The 27,232-nt window shown below is 36.8% G+C and overlaps 3 protein-coding genes across 4 annotated transcripts; 2 read left to right on the forward strand and 1 right to left on the reverse strand.

Annotated features, from left to right (window-relative positions):
* Positions 1–1,811: 1,811 nt before the first annotated feature.
* On the reverse strand, positions 1,812–7,418 carry LOC130955032 (uncharacterized). Its single transcript, XM_057881805.1, has 8 exons — positions 7,222–7,418; positions 4,626–7,071; positions 4,342–4,500; positions 4,064–4,243; positions 3,764–3,967; positions 3,120–3,218; positions 2,423–3,022; positions 1,812–2,342 (listed from the first exon to the last, which is right to left on the reverse strand). The coding sequence occupies exons 2-8, from the start codon at positions 7,062–7,064 to the stop codon at positions 2,007–2,009; spliced, it is 4,017 nt and encodes a 1,338-aa protein (XP_057737788.1). The 5' UTR covers positions 7,065–7,071; positions 7,222–7,418; the 3' UTR covers positions 1,812–2,006.
* Positions 7,419–19,663: 12,245 nt separating this feature from the next.
* On the forward strand, positions 19,664–22,527 carry LOC130956285 (probable phytol kinase 3, chloroplastic). 2 transcript variants are annotated; one of them, XM_057883325.1, is made up of 6 exons: positions 19,664–20,001; positions 20,919–20,986; positions 21,082–21,213; positions 21,489–21,604; positions 21,746–21,860; positions 22,158–22,527. In XM_057883325.1, exons 1-6 carry the CDS (start codon positions 19,885–19,887, stop codon positions 22,321–22,323), a joined length of 714 nt encoding a protein of 237 aa, XP_057739308.1. In that variant the 5' UTR covers positions 19,664–19,884; the 3' UTR covers positions 22,324–22,527. The 2 variants fall into 2 exon arrangements, 1 of the variants encoding a protein (XP_057739308.1); XR_009077064.1 differs by lacking the exon at positions 22,158–22,527 and having other exon boundaries at positions 19,664–21,240; positions 21,746–21,861.
* Positions 22,528–23,506: 979 nt separating this feature from the next.
* LOC130956322 (mitotic spindle checkpoint protein BUBR1) lies at positions 23,507–27,119 on the forward strand. The gene is made up of 11 exons (XM_057883359.1): positions 23,507–23,827; positions 23,910–23,969; positions 24,445–24,589; positions 24,694–24,851; positions 25,248–25,329; positions 25,412–25,478; positions 25,569–25,620; positions 25,754–25,913; positions 26,006–26,088; positions 26,672–26,752; positions 26,841–27,119. The coding sequence occupies exons 1-11, from the start codon at positions 23,631–23,633 to the stop codon at positions 26,902–26,904; spliced, it is 1,149 nt and encodes a 382-aa protein (XP_057739342.1). The 5' UTR covers positions 23,507–23,630; the 3' UTR covers positions 26,905–27,119.
* The last annotated feature ends 113 nt before the right edge of the window (positions 27,120–27,232 follow it).

Consider the following 27,232-nt stretch of genomic DNA (forward strand, 5'->3'; position numbering starts at 1 on the left):
TTATGAAAACAACAAAGAAGTTCCACGGTTATTAGTTGTGTAAAGTGGAAAAGCAGTTTGTGAATTGTGTGATACGCAGATTACGCACCCATCAGCTATATGGAGTATTATACTATTATGAACATATTGTTACGTTGCTTATCATCCAATATGTTGAACATACCTATACTTTTCCATGTATATATAAGTGGAATAATAATGAGGGAGTGATGCATACATGTGATGTGATTAAGATACATCGGAGGCTATATGTGTTTATGAAGACATGTGAATTATTAATGCAATAAAGCTTCATAATGTGGAAGATTATTGAGATGATAGTGACTTCCGATATAAGTGAAATCAAATGAGATTGCCACATATTTTCTTTGTTATAGTATTATTCTGGTCAACTGTTGCTTATACTAAGATAAGATTTCAATTGCCAAGAACTATAAGTGAACTGTAAGGATTAATAGTTTGATTAATTTTATTTTAAAAAGGATGATTGATTGACATGATTAGATGTATATTCGAGAGGAGGACTCTATAATTTGTGTGAATAAGTGCTTAGACAAACGTTGGGCGATATTTATGTTAGAGATTTAGTTTACTTATTCATAATTAGGTGGCATGTATGTGTTTAGGTTGACACTCGATATATCGCATAAAATAGTTGTCTTTATAACTATAGGTCTATAGCTGTCATCTATTAAGTATTCACACAGAGATTAGTTGGATTACCGTGTTACATTATTATTATTACTATCAAGAACTATATAGTTATCTCAAGAGTACTCAAAGCTTCACTTGAATTACAACTCATCAACTTCTACATATAATAATATTCAAATTATTATTTTTAAGAAAACTTTCCTTAACCCAAAACTAAGTCAGGAATTTTGACTATAAATTTGTACAGAGCAAAAACTAAAAAGAACAAGTAGTTCCTTCATGCTAAGTCCATGCACATGCAGGCGCATAGGCATAGCTCATAACAAATTATGGGATTACCACTTGGTATCATAAATGCTGATGGCAATAAGCATTTCAGAATGAGTCTGCAAGGTGCATGGTAACTATTTTGGGTTTAGAACATTCAGCTAATAATAGCCTAATACTAATGCACGTACGTAACATATGTGAATCAGCCACACCATATTACTTTGTTAAAGACATGAAATTCAATTGGCTAAAGATTTACCTCCACTTTTATCATGCAACCTATCAATGATCGCTTATCATTATTAATGGTTACTAACATATTGAATTGGTTAAGGCAATATATATTGAAGGGTGAACTGAGAAAAAAGTAAGAAAACAGAGACAGCCTCTTGTACCCTTTTAAAATCACAAGCATGCACAGTAGACTAAGTTCACTTGCTATACTACAAATAACCTTATTTACTCGGAAACTAATTTTTCTTTAACCAATAATCAGCTCAGAAAAGTCATTCCATATTACTTATATTATGAATAATATTACACATCCAAATCTTTTTATGAATCAAGTCCAACCAAATTAAATAATAAGACTTGAAATAATGCTAATCATAATTAATTTTTGTTATATTAAACCAACTTGATTAACAAAAAAACTTGAATATATAACATTAATCTATCTAATAATTGTGGTTACTTAAGACGACTTATGTATCAAGGAGGATTTATCATTCTATAGAAGAGAGAAACTACTTTTAAGAAAGAAAAAGGAATAACAGTGAATATAAAAGGCACAATCATAATAATTTATTACCATATCCATATTGGTCACAGCAACAAAGCAATAAGCAATATAAATCACATCACCCGCAAATAAACAAATCTCGGTCTAAAGAAAATAATCAAAACTAACCGGAGTTAAAAAAAAATGTAAGCGCACGAAAGAATTGCTCCTATACGTATGTATGTAAAGTGTAAATGTAATAAATATAAGGGTAACATCCCCGGCAAACACCTAGTAGTCTAGTAATGCTTAGTTTAAAAAATAAAGTAAAATAAAAAGTAGATTATACTTTGTATCATACTCAATAAGCAGAACCTTGGAGCCAAGATCTCAAAGAGCTGTTATTCCCCAAGAAAAACAAGGCAACAACAGCCAGAACAGCGATCACAGCCCACATCCATGGCTGAATTCGCCTCTTTCCCCTGTTGCGAAGAGGGAGCGGCATAGATTTTGCCTTGCTCTGCCTTGTATATTGTGATCTTCTTGTTACCTCAACCGGTTTTTCACTCTGAACACATTCTTCCGTACTCCTTGTTACAGTCTCAGAGATAGGAGCAGGTTCTTGTTCTGTGTTTTCTGCTGTTTCAGTGGCAGCAGCCTTTCTTCTTTCCTTCTTCCTTAATCTCTTCTCCCTTTCCTGCATCAGAAAGAATGCACAGTTATACAACAACCGATATATGCTTTTTATAGAGTTGAAATCATGTTAATGCTATTTACCTTTTCTTTCTGTTCGGCTTCTTTTTGTGCCTTTAAGGCAGCCCTTTGTTGGGCTTTCTCAGCATTACGCTGTTTCCGAAGCATTGCCTCCTTAGCTTTCTCAATTTCCTCTAGCCTTCGCTTTTCCTTCAACTTTGCTGCTTCCTCTTCCTTTCTTGCGATTTCGGCCTTTAAGATCTGCTCCTCTTCCTCCTTTGTTCGCACTGGTTCTTCAGGTATATCTTCAGGCTCATCTGCCCATCGAGGAATTGCAGCCACTGACTTCTCCAAAGGAGTGGCTTTTGCAGCCTTTTTAGCTTTGGTTGTCTGACTTTTTTCAGTTTTTTGTTCCACTGCCTTTGGAGCTGATTCAGCCTTTTTATTAACAGATTCTGCTGGTGTTGGTTTCTTTTCTTGATCGAGAGTTGATTGCGAGACTGAAGAATTATCTTTGGATACTCTTTCGGGTAAGAAACTCGGAATTACTGGTGGCTCTTCATCAGGACCCAGTGATCGGCCATCCAGGGTTTGCAATCTCCTTAGTGTACTCCTGGTGTTGCACCGTACATAGTCCCTTCTGAACTCATCATTTTTGTTCCACAGCTCCATCATTCGCTCAACCTAAATTGTTTATTGGTAAGTGGTCAAGTCACATTTACTGGCTAATAGTAATAGATTGCAAGAAAGAACAGATAATCTGTCTGGGTGAAAAGATTACCTGATCCATACAGAAGCATTGCAGTTCCTCTTTCTTTCCTTCTGCGGCTAGGTCCTGCCCTTTCTTCGAAGCATTTTTGTATTCCCAAAAGTATTTGCTCTGCAGTACAGATGAAAAGCGTTACACTCAACTGACGGGCACAAGAAAAAATGAAAAAAAAATATATCCTCTACAGCAATTATACTAGTACTATTTTAGAGAGGCTTTAAAATGAAAAAGAGAATAAAAAGTTTATCTGATATACACAAATCTGCAAATGTTCCTCTCCAGAAACCATACTAACTGAAGAGGATTCCCATGGATGATATATTAATATTGAAAACAAAAAGGTGTGTGCATGATGAACAAATCGAATGGCAAGCAACTAAGGATGATATCAGTTGTGTACTAGAATAGCAAACCACACAGTAGTAGAGTGAAGTCCAGTGAATGTATTTTTATTGTTTCACTGTTATGAGTAATAGAAGCCATTTAGTGTATTTTTAGTGCTAAGTTCAAACTCATACAAAACTACTTAAAGCAGGTCCCAAGTTTAAATAATTAAAACAGAACTATCCAAGAATCAACTTTCTCTAGTCTTACCAACACATACCTTTTATATAATTGCTATCTCAAAGAAAACGATAAGAAAAGGATGCACGTACCTTCAAATGGAATTGTTTCTTCAAAGTCTGTAATTTCGCATATGCTTCTTGGCGAACGTCATCAGCAAACTTAAACCGAGCTGATATCTCATTCAATATGTTGCATTCATCTTCGTATTTCTTCTTTGCAGCTTTGGTTGCTGCCTCTGCCTTCTGAACATTACTTCTAAGCAATTCTATTTCCTTCTTCAAAAGCTGTAATTTCTGTAAACATCAAAATAATATCATTTCATTTTCATAGACTAAAGAATAAGGTAGTCAATTCATGAAAACGTAATAGCAGTCCGAATGTATTATTACCTTTGAGCTCTCTTCAAAATTGTCCTTGTCGTCTAGAGATTTCTGTGATTGATCCTGCTTCGCCATACTAGAAGACAGCTCCTCCCGATTCTGCTTCAATTGTTTGATCTGACGTATCAATTGCTTTTCCTCTTTTAGAGGGAGTGTTTCATGCTCAATCATGTGTTCCATGTTTCTTATCTGCCAAAAAGTTTAAATATCAGAAAATTAAACAAACATAAGACTGGCAAAAGACTCAAGTTCTTATAAATATCTCCAGAAGAAAATTGGTAGCATACCTTGCCATCTATATCCCCAACAGAAATTGCATTGTTTAATCTGTTCATTGTGGCTTGAACCAAATCCATTTCTTGGCGTTTGGATTTGAGTGTGTCCCGAGCAGCCCTCTCTGCTGTTATTGCAGCTCTAAATTCTTGATTGTACTCCTTACATGTGGCCTGATCACATCGTCATGCAAAAGTTGTAAAACATCAAACATTGGCCTCAAATAATTGAAAAGGTTTTCTTTGTTCTTATTATTATTATTATCAAATAACATAAATTTACTGCCCTTGTGACTGACCTTTTTATTCTGGCTTTCGGATCGAATTTCATCCCGAATCCTAGTCTTCTCTTCTACTTGTTGGATAGCAATCTTTATCTGTTCTTTTATATTTTCATCATCATCGTATCTTGGTATCCTGATCAAATAGTAAAATGGCCTTTTCACTACCTCTGATCCCATATTTTGTACATCCACAGCATCAGTATTAGATCCTTCTTCAGTTAGTTTTGTCTCTTCATCTCCAACATTGCCAGCTTCACGTTCGACACAAAGTACACCTTCAGCTGAAGGTTCAGCTTCACTCTCCACGGCAATCTTTGAAGGCTCAGCTTCACTCCCAATTGCAACATCTGAAGGCTCAGCTTTACTCTCAACTGTGAAGTTTGAAGGCTCAGCTTCACTCTCAACTGCAATCTTTGTAGAGTCAGCTTCACTCTCAGTGGCAAACATTGGAGGCTCAGCTTCACTCTCAGCGGCAACCTTCGTAGGCTCAGCTTCACTCTCTGCGGCAACCTTCGTAGGCTCAGCTTCACTCTCAGCAGCAACCTTGGTAGGCTCAGCTTCATTCTCCACCAGAGTATTTGAAGGCTCACTTTCATGCTCGACCAAAGTGGTCGATGGCTCAGGTTCACTCTGCAGTGGAACGTTTGAAGGTTCAGCATCACTCTCAACTGCAATGATTGAAGGCCCAGGTTCACTCTCAACTGCAGCATTTGAAGGTTCGGCTTCTCTCTCAACAACAAGATTTGAAGGCTCAGGATCACTCTCCATTGCAATCCTTGAAGGCTCAGGATCAACTGCAATGATTGAAGGCTCAGGTTCACTCTCAACTGCAGCATTTGAAGGTTCGGCTTCTCTCTCAACAACAAGATTTGAAGGCTCAGGATCACTCTCCATTGCAATCTTTGAAGGCTCAGGATCAACTGCAATGATTGAAGGCTCAGGTTCACTCTCAACTGCAGCATTTGAAGGTTCGGCTTCTCTCTCAACAACAAGATTTGAAGGCTCAGGATCACTCTCCATTGCAATCTTTGAAGGCTCAGGATCAACAGCAATGATTGAAGGCTCAGGTTCACTCTCAACTGCAGCATTTGAAGGTTCGGCTTCTCTCTCAACAACAAGATTTGAAGGCTCGGAATCACTCTCCATTGCAATCTTTGAAGGTTCAGCTTCACACTCCATTACATTGGCATTCGCCTCAGGCACAACAATACCATGTCCAGATATATTTGAATTGTTCAAGGCCGATGAGTCTTCTATTTTGTCAACCAGTTCTTCTCCTGATTCCTCCTCAGGCTTCTCAAATTTGCAGCCAGACTCACCTTCAACATGAACCCCATTGCTCAATTCCTGCTCAGCTGAACCGTTTTGAACATCACCTCCAGCAACACTCTTATTCACATTATTTGAATCAGTTACGGTCTCAGCCTCAGACTTCTCCACATCCGAACCGATGTGAGCATCTTCACCAGCGCATTCCTTCACATCTACAGAAACAGGCACTCCATCAATGCCAATAGGAATCTCATCCTTCTCAGTTTCTGCAGAACCATTTTGATAATCTCCGTTAACCACATTCGTGAATTCACGATCTGTTACTTCCTGTGCAACAGCCTTCTCATCGGAAACAGCATCAGAGGTAGATTCAATTGTTCCTTCCAACACACTCCCTCCACCTTCCTCAATTCCACCACCTGAATCAACAGCCTCCAGCTGCGCCTTCTCTGCTGATTTGCTTTCACCATCTTTATCAGCAAACTCATTCACATCCATAGTAACTGAAACTTCCTTATTCACCACACAGTTTTCAACAGCCACACTTTCCAATTCGCTGTGACTACCATTGTTCCCATCAGTACGATCTACTTCTACAACGGTCACAGGTTCCTTTTTCTCGTCGCCGTGAATCTCACCGTTCTGGTGAATTCCATTCAAATCAGCACCGTTGACTTCATCAATGCCATCGCGAATCTCGCTCTTCGCACCGTTTTGAACACCCAATCCATGATCGGAAGTTATTGTCTCATTAACCTCCTTCGCATTGTCTTCCAAAACGACAGCAGATCCCTCGTCATTTTGACCGCCCCAACCGACAGGGATTGTTCCATTACTAATTTCCGTTTTCTCTTCCAAATCATTCTCCTCCTTCTTATTAACCGCTTCTTCGCACTCGCATTCAGCTACAGCAGAAGCCTCAGAAACCGCCACATCAGACTCACAAAGAGCCTTTCCATCCACCTTGTCGTCTACCACGACGGTGAGATCCGAGGCACCGGAATCACCGCCGTCATTCCCGGAGACGACGGCCCCGTCGCCGGCGATCGCGTCGCCAGCGACACTACCGTTCTCGTGAGCAGCACCGCCATTGCAGTACTTAACCTTGATATTGTGCCGATCGCCGTCGCTGGAATCGGAGATTTCGCCGCCGCGCACGTTCACCACCTCCTCCTCCGTCATGTTGTTGCTGCACAAGAAAATAAAAATAGATTTCGAAACAATGACATCAAAATTGAAACATTATAGGATCCAAATTACGGAAAATAGCGTCACGGTGACGGATCAATAGAAACGTAATCGAGATCAAACGGAATATAGGGAGGTGAGATTCACTTACGGAATTCAGAGGAATGCGGATCAGGCGTCGGTGCGAAACGAACAGATCGAGAGTCAGATCAGTGATGTGAGAGAGAGGGAGAGAGGGAGGGAGAGAGAGAGAGAAATGCGTGGGATTTCGTTGGAAGGAGAGAGATGCAGATGCAGATGCAGATGCAGGGTGCAGGGGTGGAATTTAATAGCCGACAGAAAAGTGTTAAGTGAAGAAGGAGATTATGGGTGGGGGTATTTTTAATTTTGTTTTTACGTGAATTTAATCATACATCTTATATCATTTAGCTCAAACTTTTAGATAAGATCGGAAATTATTATAAATTATTGAATTTTCCTTTCAAATAAACCCTGAAGCTGAAAGAGATAAACTATTGCATTTAAATTTTAAAAATATTAAATCAAATTTCTTTTTCAACTGAATTTCTAATTTTCTTTAGTTTAAAATTTAAATGGTATTGTTATTGTTAGAGATTCGTTTCTGTTTAAGGATGATCATGAGCCAGATTATCTATTTAATGTATCACTACTACTGTGTGCCCGGTGCACTAATTTATTTATCTATATTGTTTTTATATACCATTTTTAATTAAAAAATAACAGAAGTTGATAGGGATAATTAGTATTATTCTATTACGTCTATAGATCTAATTTTTTTATTTTTGAAACAACATATGTAATATTTAATTAGTAAAAATATGATTTGAACTTTTTTTTATTAATTGAAATTTTAGGTGTTAAATTTTAAATTTTATTTTATATATATATTTTTTTGGTGACTCATTTTACATATATCTAATTTAATTTAAATTTTCTTTTTCAACAAATGCTAAAACAGATAAACTAATGCATTTAAATTTTTAAAAAACAAAATTAATTTTTTTTTAACTGATTTTCTAAATTTTTTTAGTTTAAAATTTAAATCGTATTATTGTTATTGATAGAGATTCATTTATGGTAACGATGATCATGAGCCACATTATCTACTTCTAACTACAAGATAACACATTAAATAATTCAGTTGGCATAAGATTAGATAATCCCATATTTGAACCATTAAATGGTTTTTTTTTTTTGGTGACTGAGAAAGAAAACACAGAGAACAATTAAGTTGGAGAGGACATCTCCTTCCTAATTATCTCTTGAACAACAAGACTAGGAACAAGATAATCTATGTAAGGAAGACTATGACGTGCCGCTGTCCTAGCTAGAAGATCAGCAGCTGTATTCGCTGTTCTCTGGATCAGGTGGACATGAACTACCCAATTCCGATGCATCATCTCAGCAATCTTCAAGAGAAGATCATTATAATCCTTTCGCATTCCCGCAAAACCTTTGGTGATCAAAAGATAAGCCTCTAAGCAATCTGTTTCACAAATAATAGCTTTCTTTCCACAATCCCAGGCCAAACAAAGACCCCTCCAGATGGCATAAAGCTCACACCAAGTGATCGATCCTGCTGGTATGCTTGCCGAGCAACCTGACAGCCAATTACCAGAATCATTTCTAAGGACGCACCCAAAACCAGCAAGATGATGATGCTCAACGAGGCTAGCATCACAATTCAGTTTCACAACATGTAAGGGAGGGGGGCACCAGGTATCCATCAAGGAAGGATGGGAGAAAACCTGCTTAGCACGCGTAACAATACCAAACTCAGCCGCTGCATGTCTAGCAAGCATGATGACCTTCTCCATACTCCATCTAGCATTTGGATTGAAAATATCATTATTTCTATCTCTCCAGATCCACCAGAGTCCTGCGGCAAAGATAGCTTCCATTTCTATAAGATTAATCCGAAGCCAGGCTCGGAACTCCAAAGAGGCATCCCTTATATTCAATCCCACCTCTAGACGTTTCCAAATAGGCTGAACTTTGATACAAGATCTGAGGCAATGATCTGCAGTTTCTGGCGCTTCATTGCACCTGGGACATATATCTGTGATAGTCAGGTTTCTGCTGCTACGAAAGCTGGCCGTGGGAATAGCATTATGCAAACAGAGCCAAATTAGCCCCTTAACCTTCTCCGGGATATTCATACGCCAAAGCCACAACCAAGACTCATTAGTATCCCACTGAACCTTTTGTCCCAGCAGCCACTCATAGCCACTTCGTGTCGTGTAAACCATAGCGTCAGTCGACCCCCAATACCAGTTGGGTTCAGGCGCTTCCAGCAGAGATGGATGGTGAGAGGTAATATCTAATTTCAAAGATTCTGGGAGAACCGTATAAAGCCCCTCCAGGTGCCAGCCACCCCCAAACCAAACATCACCAAGTGAGAGAGCTGTGTCCGAAATATGCACAAAGGGAACTTCCTGAGCAAGAGCTCCCGAAGGCCTCCAGGGATGATACCAAAAGGACTGAGTCAGAGGGCCTGTACACCACATAAAACCATCTTTTAACTTTCTTGCAACTTTTGTGATAGTGCACCAGATTTTCGAAGCATGCATAGGGCAAACTAGCTCCAAAGACTTATTCCCTTGCATATATTTTGCAAGCATTATGCGTACCCAAAGCTTGTTTCTTTCATGAAAAATCTGCCAGACCAATTTACCCAGAAGAGCCATATTAACACTACGAGTATCTCGAATACCAAGACCCCCATATCTTTTGGGAGTTACCACTGTACTCCACTTCACCAAATTCAAGCCCCGCTCATCCGTCTTGCCTTTCCATAAGAAATTCCGTAGGATGGAATCAATCTTGGAACTAACCTTGTTGGGAAATAGCTCAACTTGCATCTGGTAGATAGGGAGGGAAGATGCCACGGACTTTATAAGGCAAAGTCTGCCAGCCCTATTCAGGAGACGGCCTTTCCAGTTAGACAATCTACTTCTAATTCTCTCTACCGACTCTAAGCAAGCTGTTCTAGAGGCTCGCGGGTGATTGAGATTAACCCCCAAATACCTACCCAAGTCGTGAGCGAAACGGATTGATGACACCCCAGCCAGCATCTCCCTTCGTCTATTAGTCACATTCTTGGAGCAGATAGCTTTCGACTTATCTAAGTTCACCTTTAGACCAGAGGCCTTGCAGAACAAGTTCAAAGAATGCATGACTTGATGAACTTGGGTTTTACTAGCTTTACAGAACAGGAGAAGATCATCAGCAAACATAAGATGTGAGATTTTCGGCCCTTTCCGCGAGACAGCAATCGGGTCCCACACCTCTAACTGAACTTGGTGAGAAATAAAGCATGCTAGCATCTCCATACAAAGGACGAAAAGGTATGGCGACATGGGATCCCCCTGCCGGAGCCCTCTTGTAGGTTGAAAACCCTCTAACCTGGTTCCATTCCACAGAATCGAGAGAGAGGATGCTTGAATACACCTCATGATGAGACTTGTAGTAGATCTAGGAAAGCCGAAGTTTTCCAAAGTAAACTCTAAAAACTTCCAATCGACCCTGTCATAAGCCTTCTCTAAATCTATCTTAAAAGCCATAGCACCCTTTTTTGACTTAGATTTCTTCAAGAAATGAAGAATTTCTTTTGCCACAATGATATTATCAGGAGTTCCCCTCCCAGGGATAAACCCACCCTGATTCGGACTGATAAAGTCTGTTAAGTAAGGTCTAAGGCGGCTCACCAGCACCTTGGTTACAATCTTGTAAACAACGTTGCAAAGACTGATTGGACGAAAATCCTTCATTCTACTTGGAACGTCAACCTTCGGGATAAGCACAATAAGAGTTTCCAACATAGCTGGATTAATTGCTTCCCCCTGAAAAACCTTTCGAACCAGATCCCACACATCTTGCCCAACAACATCCCAATATTCTTTGAAGAAGTACGCTTGAAACCCATCCGGTCCCGGGGCTTTGAGGGGACTCATACTATCCACTGCTGCTTTAACTTCCATCAACGTAACTGACTTTAGGAGGTTCTCACAAGCCTCCTGGCTAAGTGAGGGCTTTGGGAAATCTCCCAAACAATCCACCTCCACGGGTTCAGTGGTACAGAAGAGAGTTTTATAATATGCCAACGCCTCCTTCTGGAGAAGTTCCGAATCATAGGACCAGGATCCATCACTCACAAAGAGCCCATGAATTTTGTTTGCTCTCCATCTAATAATAGCCTGCATATGAAAAAACTTCGTATTTCTGTCACCGAATCTAACCCATTGTTCCCGGGACTTCTGAAACCAGAGCATTTCCTCCTGGGCAAGGACCGAGTTGTATTCCTCCCTGCACCTACATTCCTCCTCTTTAAGAGCAACCTCGTCACTAGATTCCAATCTTTTTTGCAAATCATCGAGCTTGCTTTCAAGATTTCTTTTTTTGACAAAAATGTTCCCAAAAACGCGAGCATTGAACTCTTGCGAAGCCTGTTGAACTCTTCGAAGCTTGCCATGAAGGTGGGTGCAATTACCATTCCAAGCTTGATGGACAACACTTTTATATGAAGGGTGAGTGGCCCATGCAGCCTGGAATCTGAAGGGCCTTCCATTTTTCTTCTCTGGGGCTCCCAAGCATCGAATAAGTAAAGGGCAGTGATCCGAATGTAACCGACTCAGCACTTCTGTGAAAGCTTCAGGGAATATGAGCCTCCAACTACTGTTACTACACGCTCTGTCCAATTTCTTAGCCACTTCCCTGTTACCCTGGACCTTCCTGAACCATGTGAACTTTCTGCCCACTGTTGCTAGATCAAACAGATTGCAATTATCCAGAACATTAGAGAAGTAATTGCTACGATTAGCATTATATAATCCCCCTTTCACCTCCTGGGAACTCAGAATTTCATTAAAATCTCCGATGACAAGCCACGGACCCTGAACAGAAGCTTCAAGAGCTAAGAGGTGATTCCACAACTCTCCTCGGTTCGCAGGTTGAGGACTACCGTAGATCGCGCTACAAACCCAAGACCTACCTCCGCTAGCAATTTCTATAGTAAGACATTGTGCCATGGTAGCAATCACTCTATATGTAGCTTTAACATCAGATGACAAAAACCATATTCCCCCTTTATGCCCACTAGCTTCCACTATCCCAATCGGCAAAAAACCCAAGCCTTCCCAATAAAATTTCATAGAACTAAATGCAACATGTGTCTCTACAAGAATAATATAAGCAGGATTAAATCTTCTTACCAATTCTTTGCAATGAACTCGAGCCATTTTGTTTGAAGCTCCTCTCACGTTCCAACTGATCAAGTTCAGAGAATCACTAAACATAAAAACCCAGCTTGATGATGGAACGATGACTCCCACTTCTCACATCGAGGGTCCTCTGTCTCCTTGCTTGGCATTTCCCTCCAGCACATCGCGTCCTTCCTGCTTGGTCTCATCGTGTTTGTCTTCACCGGCATGATCGGTTGGCGAGCTCTGCAGAGAGGGAGGCCTCCTTCTCTTGTGGCTCGACTTAAAGCTCGGTGTCGAGAAGACAATTGCCGCGCTCCCTTTGCTCACTCCCAACGAGCTCCCAAGAAAGGAAGGTTTCCCTGTTCTTGTTGCCTTGTCTGATGGGGCAGGCCCGTTGACATCTCTATTAGCTAATAGTGGGCCCTTACCAACCCCTTTTTGTTTCATATCATTATTGGGCCTTCTTAGGAGAAAGCCTTTTTTTGGACCTATCTTAGCTTTTCCTTTTTTAGTAACCGTAATCCATTCATCATCAATAGGTGCATTAATGTCACCCGAAATCTCATGCAACGTTTCCTGCACAAGATTTGCTTGTTCCATATTCAACGCAGCCTTGACACCCGCACTTTCAAATTCAAAATTCTGATGCACCATTTTCTCCGCCGGATTAACCGTGGTGGTTGCTGATGGCTTGTCTTCCTTCCAATCCGATGCGGCGGGCTTTTCCTCCCCCTCTGTCTTCTCACAATCCCGGGTCACATGCCCAAAGCAGTTGCATTTTCCGCAGATTAGATGCAGGTTCTCATATTCTATGGCGTATTCAAAGCCATCAACCAGAATCCTGCGTATCACAGGTTGACCGAGATTGATTTGGATGCACGCTCTTGCGTATTTTCCACGCTCAGCTGACTTGGTTGCTAAATCAACCTTAATCGGTTTTCCCACCGCTCTCGCTATGTTTAAGATAGCCTTCTCACTATAATACCATATATTAAGACCGGTGATTCGTATCCAAACTAACGTAGATCCAAAGGAATCCTCACACGGACGGAAGGAAGGGCACCACGGCTTTACTGCCACATAGTTTCCCGCTATCATCCAAGGGCCGCCCAGGAGAACTCTCTCTCTATCCTCCCATAAGTCAAACTTGATGAGAAAATAACCAAAACCAACAACAAGATAAATCTTTTATTAATGGGGACCTTCAAATATATTTTGACAATATGAATCAACGAATTTTTTTCTCGATCCGTCTGTAAACGCCAAGAAAATCGTATTTCTTTGTAATTCAATCGATTGAACGTACAACACAAGCGATTGAATTTCTCAAAGTTATAAGAGTATTTTCTTATTCAATCGATTGACATGATAACACAATCAATTGAAGAATAAATTTTCTCATTAAAATTTTTTATGTATTTAATCGATTGGTATGATACTATATATATATCTTAGTTTCTAGTTTTTGTACTCAATGTATGAATAAAAAAACTCTCTCTCTTTTGTTTTATATCAGTCTCTTTCTGCGTTAGTTTTAACAATATATCTTATTGAGAAAGTTTAGGGACCAATAAATTTTGTAGTTTTTAGCCATCAATTAGTCATTAATGATATTTTTAATATTGTGAGATTGCATCTAATAGTATAAAATCATTCAATTTTTTTTTATATAATTAAATGTTGACCAGAATTTAACAAAAATACTGCTCCTAACACTCTTCTATATCATAATATGATTTAGCAATTTGTAATAAAATAATGATATATAAATGGCACAAAACATATAAATATATACAATAGCATCATATATTATAATACGATTTATTTACCTTTTAATTTAAAATTACGCATTGTAAAATAATTTATTCATATATCATCTAATTATCATAATCATAAGTGAATTAAATTCTACTAAATAACTTAGTTGTAGTCATTAAAAATTAAAAAAAATGTGAATCGAATTAATTTTAAATCAATATCTTTTATTTTTGTTTTAGAAATTCAAAATTCAGTATTCTTATGTCCACACATTTTTTTTTCAACTAATCTTGTAAAATGTAAACTCATATGATGGAAAACTTAAGCAAAACTAAATCTAATATTGCTCATATATTATTTATTTATGTTTTGATACAAGAATAAAATAATAAATAAATATTGGATAAAATAATTTGTCAACAGAATTAATATAATCAGATGTAAAAAAAAATGAATTAATTAATCAAAATTCAAAACTTTAAATGTATAGTTCTTATTCAATACAGTAGATTCAATAGAATGTTAATACGGGAGCAGTCTAAATCGCTTAAACCATGAAAATGAAATTATAAAAGAGCTATACAAACTGCTAGGTAAATCGGTGGAGTATTACATTCTAGATTACAAAAATTTAATAGTCGAAAGCATCACTAGCTTACATTCTGATCCGAGTAAGTATGGAGCACGTAAAATTTTGTGTGAATCAATAAAGACTACCTTACAAGACTAAATATTCTTGGGTGATCGATAGTGAAATAGTACTATGAGACTCCATTTGATAACAAAGACACAAAAGAGTGAAAAGAGACACAGAAACATAACAACACATAAACATAAATATACATAATTTTTTTATTGTATTTGGTAACAATATACACAACAATACACTAAATTTCTATGAAATCGGCTAAAAAAGACAATGAAAAATCTTTACAATGTATACAATAGGCTGACAATTTGACCCAATGACGGTAAAAAAAAAAAAAACCACTCAAATTATCCAAACTAAAAATCTTATTAGTTATTCTAAAATTTTAACCATCTTCTATACCCTAATTTACCAATTCAACATCTTCTTCCTCAAAATCTCTATCGCCGCCCATTCATCAACCATTTTTCTTTACCGGCGTCATTCTCCCGCTCAACAGACATTATTGTCGCCTTCCGAGTTCATCAAGCCGTCGCTGCTTCACCAACCACTCCATTCACCGGCACCACTCTCTCCCTCACTGGAAATAATCATCTAACTACCTAATAAAATGATCATCCAACATTTTTTAATTGTATATACCTAAACCAAATCGAACAAAATAACCATTCATTTAAGAATAAAAATAATCATTCGCATATCTAGTGAATTGAACATTCAACATATTTTAATTCTATAACTAAATCCAATCCAATCAAAATAACCATCCACATAAAAATTAAAATAATCATCCATATACCTACTAAAATGACCATCCTAAACAGGCCATTGAATTAATATTAATCTGTTTGAGGGTGGCATGGGAAAGTCTAGTCTTACCAAGTTTTTGAAACTCCGTTTTTATTTTCACCCTTCAAGGCCATTGAATTAATATTAGGGGTAGAAAAAGACCAGGCGGCCTGTCAGGAGTCCTGACTTGTGTTTGGCCTGATCTGTTATAAAATAGGCACAACCTCAGACTTTTATAAAAGCCTTATTATGTTAATAGGTCAGACCCAAGCTCATTAATTAGTCTTATTGGCCTGTCTGCCTAGGCCTGTTAATACATAATTACATATATAAATAATTTTTTTATTAACAAAATTATGAGATATTTTAAATTTATTATATTTAATTATAAATAGTTTTGTATATTTTAAATACTTTAAAATTTAAAATTATTATAAATATTAAATATGACATATTAAATATAAATATGTTTATTAAAAAATAATTTTTTTAAACAATATTTTTATTTTTATAAAAAAAATTACCAGGCCTTTTAACAGGCTTTAGGCCAGGCCAGACTGAATAACAACCCAGACTTAGTACTTTAAAAAAAATCCTATAGCAGGCTGCAGGTCAGACTCAGGCCAATTGACCACATGACAGACGAGACCTGTTAAGAGCAAAACCTGGTCTGGCCTGACCTATTTTCACCCCCTAATTAATATTAATCTGCCCGAGGGTGACATGAAAAAGTCTAGCCTTACCAGCTTTTTGAAACTCCATTTTTATTTTCACCCTTCAATCCTTCATCAGTTTGATCTAAATAGAAGAAAGAGAAAAATTTGCATTGGAGCATATCGCGAAATGTCAGCACTCTGCTGTTAGCAGGCTAACAAATCCAATAGTTAAATAGGGAGTAAATACCCATAGTCGTCCCTCAAATTCACGCAAATACCCATAGTAATCCTTAAGATCCCGATTTTCCTATTGTAGTCCTCCAGATAGAACTTCGAGTACTCAAAGTGGTCCCTGTGTATATTTCTAGTGATGAGTCATCATTAGAGTACTGACGTGGACTCGATTTGCCACGCTGGAGGGCTCCCAATGGTTGAGCTGGCGAGTTTCCAATTTTTACCCAGATTAGTCCCTCCTATTATATTTAACCCTAAATCCCCAAATTCTCAGACACTTCATCTCTTTTTCTTGTTCATCTCTTCTTCTTCTTTCAAACATGTCACGTGAAACATAAATTGTCTGGCTTGTATATACCATCAAGCATCAGGTGTTGTCTTTCTATAATCCATGAATCCAAAACTTGCTGAGATGTTCCCACTCAACTTGTTGTTGGCTAAATTTATCACTGATGCAGGAGAATTTTCAAGATTTTGAGAAATTTCACCTTCAAATTGATTGTTGTTGAGAAACAGTGCATCAAGATTCTTGTAGAAGAGTTCTTGAGGATTGTCCCATAGAAGTAACTGTTACTGTTAAGGTGGAAAAGGGACATGTCAGTGAGTAAAGATAGCTCTTTGATAAGGGTTCCTTGGAGATTTGCATGGTTGAGATCTATGCATGCAACTACAGGGAATGCCGATGCAGATGCACCCATTTCATCTTCAGTAAAATCACAAAAAACTCTTTGTAAGAAAACACATTTGAACCAACCCATGTTCCTAGATTTTTCTTTAGGTCATCAGTGATTGCAGATTTCTATGCCTATAGCGCTGTGTAAGCTCTATCCAGATTAGATTCTGAAGAAGATCCAGAGGGTTGTGGGTTGTTAACCCCTCCCCCAACCTAAACCACTCCTCCTCCACCACCATTGTCAACACCAACACCAACACTTATAGTATCTGAGATATGCTTGAAAGAAGAAGAAGAAGAAGAAGAGATGAACAAGAGGAAGAGATGAAGTGTATGAGAATTTGGGGATTTAGGATTAAATATAATATGAAGGACTAATTTGAGTACAAATTGAAAACTCGCCACCTCAGCTAGCCGTTGGGAGCTCTCCAACGTGGTAAATCGAGTCCACGTCAGCACTCCAGTGATGACTCATCACCAGAAATATATCCAGGGACCACTTTGAGTACTCGGAGCTCTATCTGGAGGACTACAATAGGGAAATCGGGATCTTAGGGATTATTATGGGTATTTGCGTGAATCTCAAGGACGACTATGAGTATTTACTCGTTAAATGGGACACAAGAGGCACACAAATGGTGTTGATGCAACCTTTTTCTCCTATTGTGATAGTTGCTGATAAGAATGAACGAATTAGAATATAGAACCATGAAGAGGTAACATCAACGTAATCATGGATCATCATCATCAATATGAATACCAACACCTCAAGAACGATTAAAAAGTAAAAGCCCGATATCCCTTTGACGATGATGCTTACTCCAAGCAGGATCGGGGGTGCAGCAGCCACGGAGAAGTACGGAAGGGGCTACGGAGGTATCCGACTCTCCTACGGAAAAATAAGGTGTGGTTTCGTTTAGCAGAAATCCTGCAGCGGCGTCGGAGGGTGAATACGGCGGCGTCAGCATGGTCTTCGAGACCTGGGGGACAGCAGCGAGTTTTGGGGGTGAAACAGGTTGAGAGATTATGGTGAAATTGGAAGCAATCATGTATTTAAATGTTAATCCTAAATTTTCACCACCACTACCACTACCTATAATTAACAAAAATTTTGAAATAATTTTCTTAACAATAACTATTTGTCTCGTTAAAAAAAAGATTGACAGAGAGACAGCTTGTAATCACAATAACAATCAACCAAAACTAAAAAAAATCAAGAGAATGAGAAAGATGGAGTGACGGCAATAGAAGGGGAGAAAAAAGCAATGGTTGTTGTGAGTTGATGGTGATGGCAATTGTGAAATGGAGGAAGATGAGTAGGCACGGCGCATGAGTGTTCTTATATCACGAGTGTTGGGCACTGCAAGATGCTAGGTCGTGAGGGGTGGACGATGACGGCTCTGCGACGGCGTGTTGACTTTCTACTCGAGAGGACTGGATAGTGATGACGTTGCAACTATTTCAATGATGGGCGATAGATCTTGAGGAGTGGTTAAGAATGGTAGTGGTAGAGGGATGAGTGATTAAAAGAAGATGATAGAAGTAGAAGATGGAGGAGGAAAGAGGGAAGGAAAGAAGAGAAGAAACATTAATATAATTTAGGGTTAAATTTGAAATTTAAAAGAAAAAAAAATTAGTATATTGTATCTATGTCTATCTATGTCTTAGTGTCTGAGCTTACAAGTAGTATATAAATTTTATATATTTATATATATCTATGTCTTTACATGTCCATCTAATTTATAAATCTCACCAAATTGAAGGGATAACGTATATTAGCATGTTCATGTCTTAGGCTTGATTTGATAAAATTTTTTGAAAATGTGCTTTTACTTTTTAAAAGTTCAAACTCCTTATTTTGTATTTGGTAAATCAAAAAGACTATGTGTTTGTGCATGCAATTTTTAAAAAATTAGAATACTTTTAAAAGTATCTAAAATAGAGCTTTTTAAAATTTAAAAGTCTAAAATAATTTTATATGTTAACTAATTTTCAAATTTAATGCTTACATTTATATTTATTATATTATTTTTAAATTTTAAAAATTATTTTACTAAATATAATTATTGTTATTTGTATTTATTAAAAATTATTTTTAATTTAATTTACCAAATATAAATATTATAATTTTTAAAAAATCATCTTTTAAAAATTAATTTTTATAAATTATTTTTGAAAAATAAAAATTTTAGTAAACTAAGGCTTAAATGACTAAAGAGACATAAACAGTATCCAAAGAGAAAGGTGAAAACTAAAAAGAACCCCAAACATAAAACCAATGACAGATGGACTATTTGTATAATGTGTATAATGGGCTATTGAGTTACAAAATGAACATCCCTCGTACTATTTAAAATAACCATCCGAGTACTAAATAATAAACATCTTTTGGGATTTGGGAATTCACTAAGGATCGAATTTTTGACCTTTCAGATTTAGCGCTCTAATACTATATTATGATACCACTCATCTCAAAAATTTCGAATGATTGAAAAAGATAATACTAATGATTATATCTTTAATACTCCATAATCTTCTATTGTTCACATCGTATAAGTATTCTATTTACTCCTCTTACTTTCCCTTAAAAAATTTACCTGTGTGTGATTGAATTGAACCCTGGCTTTGTAGAAGCAGCAGCAGCACCACCTTCACATGCTGCCTTCAAAGATTTGACCCACTTCACCGTTTCACACATTTCCATTCCCATTTCTCTCACTAAACCCTATTCTCTTTCAACCCTGTTTCTAACCCTTTTCAAACCCTATTCTTCTTCTTCACTCTCACAACGCAACCACCGCAAGCTCGCCGGAAATTCGCCGTGCCGGCAACCATGCTCCACCAAAACCCTCTAGTCTCCGACATCTGTGCCCTTGCTGTGTCTGCTACTATCGCCTTCTCCTTCCTTAGGTTGTTTGAAGAGACTGCTAAACGAGCCCTCTTTGACCAGGTTTCTTCAAACGCCTTCTTTGGATTCTTCAATTATCTCAATTTTTGTGGTATGTAGATTAAAAATGAGATTCTTTTTTTGCTTTCCCCTTTTTTGCATTTCTTGCAATTTGAATTGTAGTTGGGTTTAGTGTGACAACAGGGTTAGTTGGAAAGTGGTAACAAAAAACATTGTTTAAGAATCATGGCAAGTTAAGCATTAATGAAGTGTTTTCTTTGTTAATTGAATGCATATCTGTCATCCTTTGCATAATGAAGAGGACTTTTGAATTGAATTGTTTAGTTTTACTCAAGGTTGATGCAGAGTAGTTGAATTCAAAAAGTTCATGCTCTCTTCAATGAGTGATGTTATTTTGAACATCTTAAATATGGGTGTTCAAGAAACATCTCTTGTTTCTTATTTGGTTCCTAGTTCCCTCAGTTTTCAGAATTCGGTGAACGGAAAGTAGGAACAAGAAATAGATTTTAAAGATTTTTTGTTTCCATAATTAAGATAGTAGAAAACAAGTTATGAATCCAAAGCATTTACTTAGTTTCTATGTCTTTTCTTTCTTTTACAGGAGGGAATAGAAAAAATGTATTATTAGATGCCTTAGTAAAACTTATTATGAATATGCTGATAGGTCTTCCCCTTCATCTACATTGTTACAACATGTGCGAGGTCATTTTTGACACACATTGCATTTTTTCACAGAGATTATTGGAACCTGTCACTATGAGATTTTTGTTGGTATTAGTTCCTGACTTCCTAGATATTGCTCGCTATTAAATTCATAACTTAAGATTTGTATTATCTTTCATTGTGCAGTAGGCCGGTAGCATTTAGTGAGTGCTATCTTTCAAAGATGGTAGTGCTTGGTTTTTGAACATTTTTGTTCTTCAAACTATAGATTTGTGATCAATTGTTTCTTTTTTTAGAATTTGAATAGGAAACTTGTGCATGTAAGCATTGGGCTGATTTTCATGCTCTTCTGGCCACTGTATAGGTAATGGCATAGTTCATGAACTGATGAGCTCAAAATTCAGCTTTTTTTTTAGGTTACAGTTTCCATTGTTGAATCATGCTGTTCAATCATTACAGTTCTGATGGTTGGGGACCCATCTTAGCTTCTCTTATTCCGGGTATCAATATAATTCGGATGCTTGTTATCGGGCTTGGGATATACAAAGATGAGGCCACCGTGAAATCAATGAGTAGATTTGGAGATTACAGGTTTCAATATTGTAGACAATAAAACCTGTGAGAATCTTTGCTTCTGTGAAAAAAATTAATTGTTAGCTCATTTTAAAGTTAATTCTATCAAGAAAGTTATCTCTTAGTGGTTATTATGATCGAAATGGAAGCTTCTTATCTGTAGTTATGGTATATAAAGAAAAGTAAGAGAAGGATATATAGTGAAAACATTGCATGGTTTTCTAATGTTTGATAATTGATTTCATTCGTGTGCATTATTTCTCATCTATTTCTCACTGTTTCCTCTGTACCAGGGAACTCCTTAAAGGACCACTATATTATGCTGCTACCATTACTTTGGCATCGGTAATATACTGGAGAACTTCACCTATTTCCATAGCTGCAATTTGCAATCTGTGCGCAGGAGATGGTAATATTTCTATGCACAATTACGTATAAGCATTAAATTATTATCTATGATCATAATAATTAAGCAATGTTATAGCTCGCATTAAGTTAAAGTTTAGAGCTTAGGGTTTAGAGGAGAATCTGAGTATTTATATGCTGTCAGGCCTAGCTGACATTGTTGGAAGGCGATTTGGCGATAAAAAGATTCCTTACAATAGAAACAAGTCCTATGCTGGTTCAATTGCAATGGCAGCAGCTGGATTCTTAACTTCCGTCGGGTAACTTCCTATGGACTCTTTTCGTTCCATGTGGTTAGATGACATTACACTTGATGTCTGTTTGTTTGTAAACGTAAACTAACCTACCTGAGATTTTGGTTATATGATACTTGGCACTCTCTCTTTTTTTAAAAATTCGATACTAATCTCGTAAATATGGCACGAGCGGGGAGGTTCTTGTCGTGTGTGATATGTTCTAACTTGAGAGGAGGTCAATGTAATTTACTTTTATTTGTTTTGCACTACAAGGTAAGATCTATTTAATCATGCCGTTGTTAACGGTTACTGTTTTGACAGGTATATGAGCTATTTTTCGTGGTACATGGAGGGAAGGTTGAAGTTGGTTCTGGGTTTTCTAATTGTGTCTGTTGTCACGGCACTTGTCGAGTCCCTTCCCTCACGGTTCCCCTCACTTCCATATTGGTCGGAAGTGTCATTTTTTGATAGTAAGACCAAATTGTAGTAACAAAGTAAGCTAGTTTAGGAGTTGTTTCTCTAGATCTCTTCCACTTTCAGTCTAATTGTTATTAGAGAATATTTAGATCCAAAGTAGCCCCATGTGTTGTGTTTGGATATAACTGAAAAGACGGGGGTGATTGTTATGTTCACTATCAATAATCATATTGTACATGTTCAGAATATGAATGCATGCTTATAATTCTGATTCACAAATTAGACTTTGGATATGTTAAATTATAGGGCAAATTAAACTCTCGAATCCAATTGAATACACCAACAATTGGTTTATGGTAGAGAAGAAACATATGTATATGTGATACTACTAGGTATTGGATGTTAATGATGGGTAAACCATTCAAAATGCACTCGAATTTTGCTATCAACCAAAATGTCCTTAAATAATTTAAAAATACAATAAAAATATTTAATTGCGGTTTTTATAAAATAATTTTAATCAAACTCCTTTTTTCACTAACAAAATTCATTTTTTTTTATATTTTTAAACATGTTTATTTTTAAAATATTATTAAAATAAATTTTAAATAATAAAATAAAATAATACAGTATATATAAATAATAATTATTAATTAAAATGAAACATAAATACAAATATATTTTTATTTATTATTTGTTGCGGATTTGCATATATGATCACCATGATATATATATATATGTGACATACATGATTCGATCCAATTCAATCATTTTGCGAATTAGATCATATCCATAAGTTATACATTGGATATAGATAAATACGAGGAATTTATAGATATGATTCTATTCATAAACACACCATATAAAATAACACACATTACACATAAATATATAATAATTTTGTTTATATGCATATAGCCTTTGTGTTAAAAATAAGATTTTCAAAAAATAAAAACTTAAAACATTTTATTAAAGTTAAAAAATCTTCAACACATTCTTTTCTATGGCATAAAAATTTATTCAAAGATGAAATAAAATATTTTAATTTTACATTATAAAAGGATTAGTTTTCACCCAAACAAAAGATTGTTTTTATTTAAAAAATCATTTAAAATAAGATTTTTTTTCGGATAAGTTTATCGAAAACAAATTCTTAATCTTTTTAGATCTTTCTATGATAGATGCTAATTACTAATTTACCTCTTATCTAATCTATCATTTTTCAAGTCCTTTCTTTCCAAATTCTTTTGTCGACAAGCACCAACGGCTAGAATTAGCATCGTCATGGTATAATATAAAATGCTAATTTCAAAAGTTTGAATCTCAAAATCTCAACGCTCTCTTTCCTCTCAAAAACAAACTCATTTTCGAGCAACTATGGCGGAAACGGCTATTGAGAAGGTGGATCCAGAGACGGAGTTTCTGGCGTCGAAGAGGCAAACCGGTTACGAGTGGGAAACCTTCAAGGAGAACGTGAGGCCTCTCAAAAGAGGCCGCAACGTTAACCTCTTGAACCACGCTCTCAAGTCCTACACCGATAATAACCTCAAAAATTCCCTCTACGAACACCGAAGGTCTCTCTCTCTCTCACTCTCACTCTCTTTTTCACCGCATGTTTTTGTTCTCAGTTTCTTTTTGCTTTTCTCTCTCTCTCAGGAAACTGATTGAAGCGATTGACGAGTACAAAGGCGAAGATCCTCTTCTGCCGTGGCTGCAGTAAGTATCATGATTTCACGCATATACCGATTTATTCATTTATTTTTATATTTTACACGAATTTCATTGGATTGCACATGCATAATTTGTGATGTGATGATAGAAAGCAATAGCTCAACTTGATTATAAGGATGAGCTTGATTTTATTTACCGGCTTGCACAGACATAAATTGTGATGCGATGATAGAAAGGAATAGCTCAACTATTGGATAGCGATTCTGTTGTTATAGATGTATCTATTAGGTTAAGGATACTAATTATCGATGGGTTAAGTGTTAATTTTGAAAAAGAGGAAGATTGTATGTTGTTAGATGTGAGCTTTTGTTGCGCTTTCATTTCTCGATATTATTTTTGTTTTTTTTTTTAGTGAAAACAAGATGATGAAAATGAAAATAAAAAAATGAAAATGCAAACCAAACATTAAGGGCGCTTCGTTCACAACTAACCCTTGATTTATTTTTATTTGGAACTGAAGGTGTATCAAGTGGGTTCAGGAGGCGTTTCCTCCCTGCGGCGATGGTTCTGGGCTTGTGGTGATCTACGAGAAGTGCGTGCAGGCCTTCTGGGATTCAGATCGCTATAAGGATGATTTGCGCTACCTCAAAGTGTGGCTTGAATACGTGGGTTTCATTCTATGAGCATTCTCTTTGTTTGAATAGACTTGCTGCAGTTTGTTAGTTTTGAGAACTTGTTTTTGAACATTGAGCAATTGATGATCTTGCAGGCAGATAATTGCTTAGATGCAGAAGTTATATATGCTTTTCTGGAAGCAAATGGAATTGGAAAAACTCATTCTGATTTCTACATTTCCTATGGGTTGCACTTGGAATCTAAGAACAAGATTAAAACTGCTAATCGGATATTGGAACTTGGCATATCTAGGTAGTGAGCCTCATCTTATGAAACTAATTGTTCACTGTTTCATATTCATGCCGGTTGAATGGTTCACTACCATACTACCATCCCAAAAATCATTCATGATTACTTGACTAAATACTTGCTGCTATAAGTAATTTGTAACATGTGTGTTGATTTTTTGTGAGAGGATTATTACTTATATTTATATTGGTTTGATTGTGCATAGTGTCTGTCCTTATGATTTAATATTACAAGTACAAAATTTGAAAGGTGGAAAGTGAGATTGTGTCTGCATTCTTTAGAGGAAAAGAACGCCATTTGTTAGATTTGGAACCTGGATGCCATACTTGGATTCATTGATGATTTCTGCATATGGTAAAGTTGCAAATATCATTTCTCATTAAATTGCCTGTTCTGAAGGAATGCTCAACCTGTTGAGAAATTGAAGGCTGCTTATAGAAAATTTGTTGCACGTTCAATGGCAAGGTCAAAAGCGACAGATGTATGTGATGTTCCCTATTTTACTTATCTATATTCTAGGATCTATATGCAATTGTTAACCCTAAGTTGCTTCCACTACGTAGGATTCAATGGAGAAACCACCAGCACCGGTGCGTAGCTTTGGAACTGTCCTTGCCAAGGGACAAAACCGTGAGTCCATTTTCTGTACATTACCTTCTGTCTCAATCTTGGATGGCAGGTAATTTAACTAGACATGGAAATTTTCTTTGTATCTTGCAGGCACACACCTACCCCCTTTCAAGTCCGATCCATCTGATAGTAATAATAGCAGGTAATTGTACTCTTTTTTTAACTGGGCGATGATTTTGCGGGAAATGTGTGCTATCTGCACTCTGTAGATGATTTTGTATTGCAAAGCTCTTGTAATTTCCTAAATGATTCTACATGTTTTCCCTTTTATGCAGGAGTGGAGCAGCTCCACTATCCGTTTATAAAGATTCAGTAGGATGTGATGATTCCATCCCTCATCAGACCGACATATCAAACTCTTGGCACACACTTGGGCCTCGAGCTGAAAGAAACAAGGAAAATAATGCAATCCCTGGCAAATGGAAATCTTACAAGGTGCAAATTTCCCTCACAAACGTTGCCTGTCTTTTTTTCTATGGTTGATCATATTATTATATTCTTCTTACATTATTGCACTATGATTTCAGATTCCACAGCGACCTGGAACTAGAACTGGAATAGCTACTGCAAGTGCCTGTATTCCAGTGTTTGTTGATGAAGAATGTCAAGAGTAAGTGGAATCACTAGTTTCGCTGTTAGGTTTTCATAGCCATGCTTCCATACTCAATCTTGTTCTTTCCAAATCAGCTCAGCAAAAGGGGGTGAAAATTTTCCACATCCTAATAATTTTCATCATCCTTAATTCTTTCTTTTCCTCACATTTTGGGTACACAAAAAATACCTTTGGAATTGTCATATTAGCGTCTAGCCAATAGCATGAAAGAACAAAATGAGTATGCTTTAAAAAGAGCAAAGCTTTTAGCTAAAGCATGTTTTAGTTATAGTAAATACTAAATACTAGCAAATAGCATGAAAAAATTTCAGCATTCTTATCATTTTTCATATTCATTTCCTCATATTTTTGGGTACATATTACAACGGTCCTTGGAATTCTCAATTGCAAATAGGATGAACGAACAAGTCAATTTAAAGCAAGAGCAAAGCATAACTTAAAACACGTCTATTTTCAATGAGTACTAGCATGATAGTTTATATGCCTCTGTTCATCATTGATATGCCAGTTAATTATTGTTTCCATTAGAAAGCATTGTATACAGCAGTTATTGATCCACCAATTTGCATGACTTACACAGATCACAAAACGTGAAAGAAAAGAGTAAGAAGTCCTCACGTTTGCTGCAGCTTAGGTGGGAGAACGAAAAGGATTTGAAAAGGTAATGCCAACCTTGGAATTTGTGCACTATGATCATATACCGATGTGTTTTCAAGATTTGACGCTTGTGTATTGTTTCTTCTCCCCAGGGAAACAGAGCAAATAAGGAAAAATCCATTACGCAAATTCCCACAAAGCAGTCTCCCCAGATAATTGAAATCGTTGAATCATGCTTGATGAAGCACTTTGCCATCCTTGTCTTAAACGAATTTTAGTAGCTTTCACCTAGAAAGCTTGATCCACGTTTCCTTTTTAAGTTTGTAATGGAATTTCATGTTTGGTTGGTTGGTTGAATTGAGAATATGCCCAAGTTTGTAATACAAGACAAACATATTTGGTTGCTTTGATTCCATTTCATTATTTGGAAATAAGTTGTGAAATTTATGAATGTATTGTCCTAGTTTTAATATCATTCCTCTAATTGCACTTCTTAAGAATTACAACTACTATAAGATTATTTAAAGGACTGTCTTGTATATAC

Source organism: Arachis stenosperma, chromosome 10 (assembly GCF_014773155.1).
Source record: "Arachis stenosperma cultivar V10309 chromosome 10, arast.V10309.gnm1.PFL2, whole genome shotgun sequence".
Lineage (NCBI taxonomy): Eukaryota > Viridiplantae > Streptophyta > Magnoliopsida > Fabales > Fabaceae > Arachis > Arachis stenosperma.

Coding starts and splice junctions, on each gene's coding strand:
- LOC130955032 (XM_057881805.1), bottom strand. CDS start 7,064: ATGACGGAGGAGGAGGTGGTGAACGTGCGCGGCGGCGAAATCTCCGAT. Junction 4,244..4,341: donor TTGGGGATATAGATGGCAAG/GTATGCTACCAA, acceptor ACTTTTTGGCAG/ATAAGAAACATGGAACACAT. Junction 3,219..3,763: donor AGAAACAATTCCATTTGAAG/GTACGTGCATCC, acceptor TCTGTACTGCAG/AGCAAATACTTTTGGGAATA.
- LOC130956285 (XM_057883325.1), top strand. CDS start 19,885: ATGCTCCACCAAAACCCTCTAGTCTCCGACATCTGTGCCCTTGCTGTG. Junction 20,002..20,918: donor AACGAGCCCTCTTTGACCAG/GTTTCTTCAAAC, acceptor TTCTTTTTTTAG/AATTTGAATAGGAAACTTGT. Junction 21,861..22,157: donor GGATTCTTAACTTCCGTCGG/GTAACTTCCTAT, acceptor CTGTTTTGACAG/GTATATGAGCTATTTTTCGT.
- LOC130956322 (XM_057883359.1), top strand. CDS start 23,631: ATGGCGGAAACGGCTATTGAGAAGGTGGATCCAGAGACGGAGTTTCTG. Junction 24,852..25,247: donor TTGGAACTTGGCATATCTAG/GTAGTGAGCCTC, acceptor CCTGTTCTGAAG/GAATGCTCAACCTGTTGAGA. Junction 25,330..25,411: donor CAAGGTCAAAAGCGACAGAT/GTATGTGATGTT, acceptor TCCACTACGTAG/GATTCAATGGAGAAACCACC.